A 12106-nucleotide genomic window follows, 5' to 3' on the forward strand; every position below is an offset into this window, starting at 1 on the left:
CAATGTTCCCCGCCCCCGACCTCCTGGAACACCATTTGTGCTTCTCTGGTGGCACTTGCCACGTTCTTTGATTAATTAGTGTCGTTTCTGGTAGGCACGTGGAGTGACCCCGTTGCATTTTCTCAGCACCCCACCTTACACACAACAGACTGCAGCAAACAGGAAGGGAGGAGGAGACCGAACTTGGGGAGAAATACCCCAGGAGGAATGAGCATCTTGTCATAGGCACCACTTCTTAGCATAAACATATGTGACTTGATTATGAAAATCAACTCTTCTAAGTTTGATGTAGCACAAAATTATTATATTTAATATAAACTAAGGAATGGTATGAAAATCATAGTTTTCTTCCACCCAGATTGAAAAAAATTCCCTCTTCCCTCTTCCACCCAGTTGTTAAGACTTACCTCTCACGAGAAGGTGCCTGGAAGCTGGATGCTGGGATGGTTAATACATTACACACTTAGCGCAAAAAGATACAAGCTCTGGTAGAGGGGGATGAGGCACTTCACGGCCCTGCTGGCGTTGATGCAAGTGGCACAGATAAGGCTTGGCAGGAGCTGCCCACTCACGATTGCTCCATCAAACAGGGGCCCAAAAAACGGAACCTGTTGATTCAAGACAAAACAAAACCACTTAATTTTAAAAAAAAAAAACCAGTAAAAGTCAAACCAAAGACATGAGAACAGCTGCTTGATGTCTCGGACCTGTCACAACTGCACAGGCTGCCACCCACAGACTGGATGCTAGACCTGGACCCAGTTCCAGGGCTTTCGGATCAAGCCAAGCAGGACTGTTCCACGACGCTCCTCTATGGCGAACTCTTTGGCTAAACGTCTCATGACAGATTGTCACCAAGTTCTTCTTTTCCTTCTCGCGTTGTCATTCACGGGAGTGGCATTGTTCTTTCTAAGTATCTCCACTGTGTGGATTATGCAGCCAGGCCTCACTGTACACCCCTAGCCTGGCAACCTTCTGAAACCGGTTTTGGAACTGGCAATATTTTTGCATGAATCCCGATGCATGTTAACTCTTAAAGGAGATGACAACTGTCCCCACAAGGTCCTTCTCCTTCTTGAACCTTCTTTCCCTCTGCTTCCGAGACACTGCATTATCCACATTTCCTTCTACTTCTTTAATAGAGACTCGGCTTTCCTTCATGCCTGGGCCACCCACAAGGTTTTGTTGCCTGTCTTTTTTGGATTTCTTTTTTCTCTCTCTCACTGTTTGTTTGTTTTTTTCATTAGAATTTCATCTAATCCATTCACTACTATGGAGATTGGCAGCTCCACGTGGTCAAGGACTGGGTCTTCCTTATAACTCTTGTATTTATTCCTATCACTTGCTTATTCATTTATTCAAAAATATTTATTATGTGACAGACACTGTTTTATTGACTGGGGACACAGCAGCAAATAACAAAAAAAATTCCTGATTTCATTGAGCTTAGAATTTATTGGAGGTTTCAGAGAATAAACAGTTTAAATACATAAAATATGTAATATGTCAGGTAGTAAAGTGCTAAGGTGAAAAAGAAAGCAGGGAAGAGCAACAGGGCTCTTTCTTGGGTGGGGGGGTCCTCCAGTTAGAGGTCGCACAGCCGGGGGCGCTGCAAGCAGAGGACTAGACAGAGGGAGGGGTGACCTCAAGCTTCGAGGACGGCTGACGGGAGAGCATCCCAGGCAGGGCAACAGCAAGTACGATGCCCTGGGTGGGAGCCGAATCCGTATGTTTCAGCAACAGTAAGGAAGCCACGGTGCTGAAGTTGAGTGAGCGAGAGAAAGCATGGAAGGAGATAAAGTCAGACAGGTAATAAGAGGGGCTGTGAGGGGAATTTTATAGATCTGGATTTCCGCTCTGAGTGAGGCAAATGCCTTCTGGAGGGTTTAGGAAGTGAGGGATTTATGATCTAACCTCCTTTTTTTTTTTTTTTTGGTCACGCTGCACAGCTTACGAGACCTTAGTTCCCCGACCAGGGATCGAACCCACGCCCTTGGCTGTGAACGCGTGGAGTCCTAACCACTGGACCACCAGGGAAGTCCCAAACCTGCACTTTAAAGGTATTGCTCTGGCTGCTAGGTTGGGAAAACTGCGAAGAGTGAGCATTATGGAAACCAGTTAGGGAACTACTGTGTGATCCAGGCGAGGGGTGATGCTGGCTTGGATGCCAGTGGTAGCAGGGGAAGTGGGGAGGTAGAGCTGAGAGGATTTGCAGAGAATTACTAATGAAGCGGGAGAGTAACAGAGGCATGGATGATGCCATGGTGTGGCCTGATGACCGGAAGGTTGGAGCCACCTTGTCCTGAAAGACTGGCAGGGAGGGCCATGAGCTCAGTGTTAGACGTGCTAAGCTTGAGATGTCTTTTAACTGCCCAGTGGTGATGCTCGAGGGCGGCAGTGGACACATCGAGTGGGAAGCCAAGCGGGAGGCTCAGGCTGGAGATTTGTAAGATCTGACACTGGTGCTCACAGCCATGAGGCTGGACGTTCAGACAAGATAGGGCACGTACAGGGTGGTATGGCCATAGCCCAGGCTGGGTATTCAGATGATCAAGAAAAGAGGTTCAAGAACTACATCCTGTAGCCCTCCAATGTTTAGAGGTTAGAGACATGAGGAAGAATTATCAAATAACGCTGAGGAGTGGCTGCATGTGGAGGAGGAAAACCTCCAATGAGCAGCACTGACCCTGGTACACGGCTGGAATGCAAATGAGTAAAATTCATTAATATTTGAAATAATTTAAATAAACTAATAAATGTGGGTCTCCAGCCTAGGTCTTTTGACTCATGTCAAAGACTATTTATCTGTAGAACACCTTTTCTGTGGTTAGAATTGGGGGAGGGGCTTGGCATACACAGTGAATGAAGGACTATCTTTGCCCGTAGGAACTGACATGAGGAGCTGACACAAGAAAACTATGCACTGATAATATCCTTCAACAAAAATGCAAGAACCCTTTACAAATTTTTAGCCAATTAAATCCAGCAATATATAAAAAGGACACTGTATCTTGGCCAAAGGGTACTTTCCATAAAAAAAACCCAAGGTTGGTTCAATATCCATAAATCCATCAATGCAATTTACTACATTAGTAGAATAAAGAAGAAAAACCATATGACCTTCTTAATAGAAACACGAAAAGCATAGATAAAATTCAACTCTCATTCATGATAAAAAAAAGTAATTCCCAGCAAACTGGGAATAGAAGGGAACTTCCTCAATTTGATGAAAGCTTTGAGGGAAAAAAAAATTATGGCATAATTCATGGTAAAGCAATAAATGTTTTCTACCTAAAGACTTGAAAAGGCAAGGATGTCTACCCTCACCCCTTTTAGTCAACAACATTTTTAAAGGTCCTAGTCAGTACAACAAAGAAAAATAAAAGAGAGGAAGAAAAACGAAAGGAGCATAAAGATTAGAAAGAAGTAAAGTAATTTTTATTCACAGGTAACATGATTATGTCCATGAGAAATCCAAAGGACTTTAACTAGAACTAATTAAGTGAATTGTGAAAGGTCACTGTGTACAATATATCCTCCAAATAATTGTATTTTTGAATGTTAGCAACCAATAATTGGAAAATGACATTTAAAAATACTATTCATAATGGCATCAAAAATGTCAAATACCTGGAAATAAACTTGACAAAAGATATGCAAAACAACTATACTTAAAACTACCAAACATTACTGAGATAAATTAAAGGCAACCAAAACAAACAGAAAGATGTACAATGTTCATCGATTGGAAGTTTCCATATTATAAAAATGTCAAGTCTTCTGAAACTGAATTATAGATTCAGTACAAAACAAATAAAAATTCCAGCAAGCTGCTGTTATAGATATGGACAAGCTGATTTTAAATTTACATGGAAATGAAAATACATAGATTAGCCAAGACAATAATAATAAGACATATTACCTGATTTCAAGAAATACTATAAAACTATAATAATGACTATAACATAATATTGGAATCAGGTTAGACAAATATATCAACAGAACAAAATATAGAGTCCAAGAACAGAATCACACATATATGATAATTGATTTGCGATAAAGGCAACATACCAATTTTATGGGGAAGGAAAGTCTGTTTCAATAAAGACAATGAAACAACTGCATAGACATATTGAAAAGTGAACCTTGACCTCTACCTCATACTACACACAAAACTGAGATGGATTCTAGGTTGAAATATTAAAGCTAAAACCACAAAGTTTCTAGAAGGAAACATGAAAAAATCTTTGCAACCTTAGGTGAGGCAAGGATTTTTTAGGGTACAAAAGGTACCAACCAGGGACTTCCCTGGTGGTCCGGTGGGTAACACTCTGTGCTCCCAATGCAGGGGGCCCAGGTTCGATCCCTGGTCGGGGAACTAGATCCCACATGCTGCAACTAAGAAGTCCGCAGACCGCAACTAAAAGGTCCCACATGGTGCAACTAAGACCCGGCGCAGCCCCAAAAAATAAAAAATAAAAGTACCAATCATGAAAGAAAAAAATAAATTGGACAATAAAAATTTAAAAAATTCTGCTCATCATGAAAGTGAAAAGGCAAGCCACACATATTCAACCAAAGTGGATATATCCTAAATGATCATCAACAAGAGCATGAATCAAAATTTGTGGCATGTTGACTCAAAAGAATAGTCCACAGTAATGAAAGGAACAAATCTATAACATCATGGGAATGCCCCAATATAATGCTGAGTGAAAGAAACAGACACAAAGAAGTTCATGCTATATAATACTATTCAAAAGCAGGTAGAACTAATCAACGTTGACAGAAATCAGAATAGTGGCCACTTTTGGGGAGGATTGGTGATTTCTGGGGGTTGGTAATATCCTGTGTTTACATCTGGGTAGTATTAAATTGTCTACTTTGAGGGGCTTCCCTGGTGGTCCATTGGTTAAGCCTCCATGCTCCCAATGCAGGGGACGTGGGTTCGATCCCTGGTTGAGGAAGTTCCACATGCTGCACGACGTGGCCAAAATAAATAAATCGTCTGCTTTGAAGACATTCACCAAGCTGTGCATTTACAATGTGTGCCCTTTTCTTTATGTTACATTTCAAAGAAAATATTTTTTAAAAGACAAGTAAGAATATAGATGATTCCAACAACACAACTGACAAACTCATCCTAATGGATACATACAAAATACAGCTGCAGAAGACATATTCTCTTCAAGCATGCGCAGAATTTTTTTTTTAGATTGATCATATTCTAGGCCAAGGATATAGCCCGTGGGGCCTAATTCCAGCCTGGTGCCTTTTTTGAATGGCCTGCAAACTTAAGAATGGTTTTTACTTTTTCAAATGGTTGGAAAAAAATATTTTGTGATATGAAACTCAAAATCAGCCCAAAATACAGTCTTACTGGAACATGGCCACCCTCTTCACCTGTGTCTGCTTTCACACAGCAATGGCAGAACCGAGCAGCTGTGACAGACACTGCATGGGCAACAAACCCTAAAATGTTTACTACCTGGTCCTTTAAAGAAAAAGTTAGCTGGGCCCTGTTCTAGGTCACAGAGCAAGTCTCAAAAAATGTCAAGGGGTTGAACTCATACGATCCGTATTTTGTGCCCAAAGAGCTATTAGTTAAAAATCCACAGCAAAAGGAAAACCAGAACAAATCTCTATGTTTAGAAATGAAGAAATACTTCAAAATAACTCAGGGGCCAACAAAAATACTGAAATGAATATTTTAAAATATGTTAAGCTGAATAATAATGAAAATAGTGGATATTATAACTTACATGTTGAAACAGTACTCAGAGGAAATGTGTAGGATTAAATGCTTATATTAGAAAGAATAAAGGCTGCAACTGAATGAGACAGGCATCCATCTCAAGAAATATTGGAAAGCCAAAAGAATAAAATAAACTCGAAGAGTAAAGGGAAAGAAAAAAAAGGCAAAACTAGGCATTAATGAAATAGAAACACAATAGAGAGAATAACCAAGATCAAAAGCTGGTTCTTTGAAAAAAGTCTAATACAATTAATTGATAGGTCTTTGGCAAGATGAATCAAGAAAAGAAGAAAGTACAAGTAAATAATATTAAAAATAAAAGGGGGACACGACCACAGATGCTTAGAAAATGTGTATAGCTTTTTATGCCTATTCATTTGGAAATTTAGACGAAATTGCTAAATTTCCAGTAACATACAACTTAGCTAATATAGATACAAGATGATATATAAAAACCATAATTCTATAAGCTTTAAAGTAATTGAATCACAGTGAAAAAAAACTATTTTAAAGAGGAAAAGCCATCCCAGATAGCTTTACTGGCAAATTTTACAAAACCTTTAAAGAACAAATTATTATTTTAGAGACAATTCCAGTGTATAGGAAAAGGGAAACCAAACCCATTCCTTTTATTAGGCTAGTGTAGTCTTAATAACAAATCAGGAGCCAATCTCACTCATGAACATGCATGCAAAAATCCTGGCAAAATTCTAGCCAACCAATTCAATAACGTGCAAAAGAATAATAAAACATCATGACCAAGTTGAGTATATCCCAGGAATATGTGTGGGTTTTCATTAAAAATCAATCTATATACTTAACGACATTAGTAGTAGAAATGAGAAAAGTCAGAGGATCACCTCAACAGATGTTGAAAACGATGTTTCATAAAATTCAAAATTCATTTATGATAAAAAAAATTCTTAGCCATCTTGGAATAGACGGGAACTTCCTTAATCTGTTAAAGAATATCTACTAAACCCTACAGAAACCACTAAACTTAAGGGTAAAACATTAAAAGCTTTATGTATGTAAAAGAGAAGAGTGTCCCCTTGATCACATCTGTCAACATCTGTGCTGGAGATCCTTGCCAATACAGTAATGCACGAAATAGAAATAGGAGATTATGAATTAGAAATGAAGAGGCAAAACGGTCATTATTTCAGATGACACGATTATATTCACAGAATCTCCAAAAGAATCTACAGAAAACGCTCCAAATTCGTAAGAGGGTTTATCAAGGTCAATGGACACAGCATAAACAGAAAAATCCTACTGCATTTCTATCTACCAGCAACCAATGATTAGAAAATGAAATGAAGAGATACTATTTACAACTGCATAAAAATATGAAGTCCACAGGAATAGATCTAACAAGGAAAGTATACAGAAATCTGTAAAACTTCACTGAGAGATGTTCCAGTAGTCTGAATATAATAAATGGAAGGATGTATCTGTCCATGGACTAGAAGACTCAGCATTTGTTATTTCCCATCCCAGACTGATCTGTGGATTCAACACACCATATCTGATGAGCTGATTCTAAAATGTATATGGGAATCAGAGAGGCCAGGAAAAGCTAAGACATTCTTGAGGGAGAACAGGGTAGGGGCTGGCCTCATTTTATAGCAAGTTACACCATAAGCTGTAGGAAGCAAGACAGTGTGACAGAGGTCCACTGGACCCAGTGGAGCTGAGTGGAGGGGCCTACATGCAGGAAGATTGTTGAAAACTCATTTCCCATGCTCACTGGGACATACTGCCATGTGAGGGTGGGATACTGACTTATAGGATACGGTATGTCCTTGGAACCAGGAACCAATACATGGTGGCCTTTCTTCCATATTCAGAATACTCACATCTAGGTATAGCGGGGGAAGGAGAGTACTGCTCCCTTTACTCCTCCTGACCCACACGTAAGTTTTTTCTTTTGCTCCTACAATGCTGGTCTCTGATGTTAGTTTTTAATATGGAAGGGAGCAGCAACCCTACCAGAAGAAGGCACTGTGGTTCCCCTCAGTTGGAAGGGGAAACTGCCCCTGGTTATCAGGCTCCCCAGATCACTGGACAGCAAGGTAGTACAGGGAGTTCTGGGGTGGCCTGGGTGAGTGGCTCTGCTACACAATGGGGACGGGGAAAAGGGAATCTCCTGCGCACCCCGTCCTGCTCCCACGCCCAACGGGAAATTTACTGGAAGACTACATCAAGTATTAGGCCTAATCATAACCTCAATCCATCACTTCGTCCCTGTTGAGCATGTATATTCACAACCAACTAAAGCTTCTGCATGATGACCAAATCCTGGAGATTAATAAGATTTTCCAAGACTGCTGACAAACTAGATTTCCTTTCCAGCTGCAAATTAGGAGATGCATATGGAGCCCCTCTCATGTGCTCCGCGTTGAAAGGAAGAACAGCTGTGAGAGGAAGCACAAAGCTAGAAAGTACAGCCCCAAGGATTTTCTCCTCATCAGGCCCGGGTCTAGTCCAAGGCACTTTCACAGCCAGGCTCTCTTGGCCAGATCCCGTGAAAGCAGAGAAGACTCGCATCTGCAGAGAAGTTCCTGCTGCAACTCTGTGCAGCCTGACAGCACAGGGATGCACCCAGTTGCTGGAGAAAGGACAAGGGAGAATCCTTGGGACACACAAAGTGATTGGAAATCTCCATTTGATTTGTGGGAATTAATCTTTCAAGGACTCAGTCGAGACATTTTGGATAATCAACAACTGAGGTCTGTTCCAGTTCCTCATGGATGACCTCTAGCTTCCAGAACTGGAACACCGCCTCGAGATCCAGGCCTGCTGAGCCCCAGGCTGTGCTGGAAGCTGTAAATGCAGAGTCTGGGTGGTGTGACTTACCCAGTTTGGTCTGTTATGCCTCCCTTTTTAAAAACTAAAGGCATCTGTTCATAACAAAGATATGGCCACGATTTTTGTGCCCAGCTCTTCGACACTGCTTTTCTCACGTAAAAGGTGGGTGACTTAATCAAAGGTCTAGGATTCCGCACATATGCCTGTAAAGTGTACACAGTCCTTCATTAATAAGCCTCTGCTCACAGGTGTGACAACTAACACTCTTCTACTCAGAAAGAGATGGACGCTACTGGGATTCAAATTCTGGACTTGGTTTGGCTGCCCGGAAACCAAGTTTGCTACACTTGCACCAACTGTGGACGTATTTGGAGCCCAGGGGCAGTGTGGTCTGCCCTACTGCCCTCACAGACTGGCTGAAAGGTTCAAATGCTATATTAATAAGTGTGGTGCAAACAGTACTGTCCTAATGAGAGAGAATGTAGAAGAATCATATACTTTTGAGATAAGGGTGAAAACTTTAAAAGAAATATAAGGTATGTTTCTGAGAAGGAGAATGTTTATTTCCAAATATTTTAATCTCTGTATATGTATAAATATGTTTTCTAAATATCAGAAGATAATTTTTGGAAAAAATGGATAATCAGAGGACTCTCAAATTTTGCCTGAAACTTCTGAAGAGTACACAGAATCTTTCTAGGCTGAAAGGGGCAGGGAGATCAGATTTCATAGTTTCATAGAAACATACGTAACATGTTTCATAGTTACGTATTTGCCTGCTTTGAGGGCTATAGAGGAATACAGAAAAATAAGTCATGGCTCTTGTCCACAGGCAGTTTGCACGGAAGATAAAAGTAAGTATTCAAGAAGGCAAAAAGATGAAGAGAAAAAAAGAGCTTTAGGGTGAGTACAGACATAACGTTCTGTAGCCAGAGAGAGTCCTCTTCTAGCTGAGAGAAGCCTCGGAAACCTTCATGTAGGAGGCGGTCATGACCGTGGGCGTCAGCAGAGACTGGTGGTGGGAGGGGAGGTACAGCCCAGGCAAACAGTGTAAGACGGGAAGGAAAGGGTGAGGGGGCACTGGCTCTTTTGCTAAGGCAGCTTCCGCACCGCGTACGTCAGGAGGTGTTAATCCAGCTGAGCATTAGTTGGTGTTGTGTGAACAGACATGCCTAAAAGGTTACAGATAAATAAAGAGCAAGGGTGTCGACAGAACCGGGCAACAGCCTGCACGCTGCTGCCGAGGGGCTTCCTGGGTAAGTCTGAGGTTGGGCACTAAAGGAGGGAAGGCAGGAGGGAAGCCTAGACTGTGGACTTGAGAAGACTGAAAAGCTCTGGAATTGGTACCTTGGGAAATGCATGGCACATCAGAATCACTGAGAGATACAGGAAAATACTGAAGAACAGCCGGGGGACCCAGCTGACAGCGGACTCCGTGAACGCCCAGCAGAAATAACCAGCTCGTTTTCACAACTCCTTGCTGCTATATTTGCCCACCTGCAGCCTCTCCACCCACCTAATGTCCTGGGAAACCAAATGCAGGCAACACAGAGCCCCAGGTAAATTTTCTACGTTTATTCATGAGATGAAAAGGCCACGATGAAAGCGTGCTCTTCAAGTCTGTGCGTGTCGCTAGGAGATAACAACCTGGTAGAGGCCACAGAGCTAACCTGGAGTTGGTCTTTGCAAACTAAGTGGTCAGGAACCAAACGCAGAAGTCAGGCAGGGAAGAATGCATGTTTTTATTCTCGGAGGGAAAAGCCACATTACAAAAAGATGGGAGTAAAGCAAGGGCCTGTGAAGTGAAGAGTAATGGCAATAATGACCACAATCTCTATGAACAGAACTTTGTGAGCTGGAAAATAATGTTATAATAAGGGGTCAGGAAGGAAAGACACGGAAGAAAAGAGCTCCTACACACGGGCGACTAGGCATGCGGGGAGACGCCCATTCCCCCAGAGAAGCCGTCTGGTTACCTACCCCGAAGCCAGAACCGCCTCATCACCCATGGGGACGGGGGCCATCCCTGGAGATGTGGTCCTACAAGGCTCACATTGAGGGGCAGGCCTTCACGTCTACCAACCAAGGCACCAGGGCGGAGCAGCCCCACCACCGGGGACACCATGTGCCTTGCCCCAAATCCTGCCTATGAACCGAGGAGAAGAGAACCTATTTGGGGGCATTTCATGAAAATTGCAAACAACACAGTTTCTCACGTTTCTGACCAGATCCCCAAAGTCAACCTAAAACAACCAAAAAGTTATAATGAACAATGAGAGAATCAAGTGCCAGACTGGAAATAACGAAGGGCCAAAATGAGAGGCCGAAGGGAAAGGAGTGATTTCTGGGCGTGGTTATTCACAGGGCTGTAGGCACCAGGGATGCTGGCTGCACAGACAGGCTGACCCTCACAGGGTCATCTGGGCGTGAGTGAGGTCAGAACTGGTGGTTTCTCAGGGCGCTTCTACCCGCCGTGTCTAGGATTCCAGGACCTGCCAGTTTCCCCCTCTGGGAAGCTCACGATCCCATGATATGAACTTCTGAACTGAGAGGGTGTATTCTGGCCCTGCATTTGTGCCTGAGATGCCAAAGTGGGTGACATATACATCGGTTAAAAAATTGCATTTAAGTATAACAAGTTTTCCGTTGGAAAAAAGAAATATCAGTTACGTTATCTGTCAGAAAGACTGAGAAGTCCACAGACTGAAAACTTTATAAAAAGTTAAAATGTGTTAAATTCCAAGCACTTCTCATGTGCTCCATGGTCCAGGGTGGGATGTGGAGGGGGAGGCATGGCCCTGTCCTCCAGACATGCACATACGTGTGTGTGTGTATATATTTTATATACATTTTACTTCTTTTAGTGTTTGCCCTTGAGTTTGACATATACATTTATAACTAATCCAAGTCCTCTTTCAAATAACACTTACTGCTTCACAGGTAGTACAAGTACCATATAACAGAATATTTCTAGTTCTTCCCCCCCATCCTTATAACACTGCTGTCATTCATTACTTATTCATAAGTTATAATCACTGAATACATTGTTGCTATTATTGTTTGGAACAAAATGTTATTTGTTAGATCAATTAAGAATAAGAAAATAAAACATTTCATTTTACCTTCATTTATTCCTTCTCTAAAGCTCTTTTTTTTTTTTTTTTTTTTTTGTGGTACGCGGGCCTCTCACTGTTGTGGCCTCTCCCGTTATGGAGCACAGGCTCTGGACGCGTAGGCTCAGCGGCCATGGCTCACGGCCCCAGTCGCTCCGCGGCATGTGGGATCTTCCCGGACCGGGGCATGAACCCACGTCCCCTGCATCGGCAGGCAGACTCTCAACCACTGTGCCACCAGGGAAGGCCCAAAGCTCTTCCTTTTTAAAGTAGATCTGTGTTTCTGTTCTGTAACATTCTCCCTTTTTGATGAACTTATTGTAATATTTCTTGCAAGGCAGGTCTACTGGCTACAAATTTCCTAATTTTTGTTTGAGAAAGTCTTCATTTCTTCTTTCACTTTTGAAGAATACAGAATTCCATGCTG

General features: G+C 42.1%; 1 protein-coding gene across 1 annotated transcript in view; it reads right to left on the minus strand.

Annotated features, from left to right (window-relative positions):
* Positions 1–455: 455 nt before the first annotated feature.
* The window catches only part of RALGAPA2 (Ral GTPase activating protein catalytic subunit alpha 2), a 207574-nt gene continuing 195923 nt past the window's right edge, over positions 456–12106 (minus strand). Inside the window, exon 37 of the mRNA XM_065893630.1 lies at positions 456–608. Within this exon, the coding sequence (XP_065749702.1) occupies positions 456–608 (153 nt within the window). The remainder of the gene's footprint in view (positions 609–12106) is intronic.

The sequence above is a fragment of the Phocoena phocoena genome, chromosome 15 (assembly GCF_963924675.1).
Source record: "Phocoena phocoena chromosome 15, mPhoPho1.1, whole genome shotgun sequence".
NCBI classification, from domain to species: domain Eukaryota; kingdom Metazoa; phylum Chordata; class Mammalia; order Artiodactyla; family Phocoenidae; genus Phocoena; species Phocoena phocoena.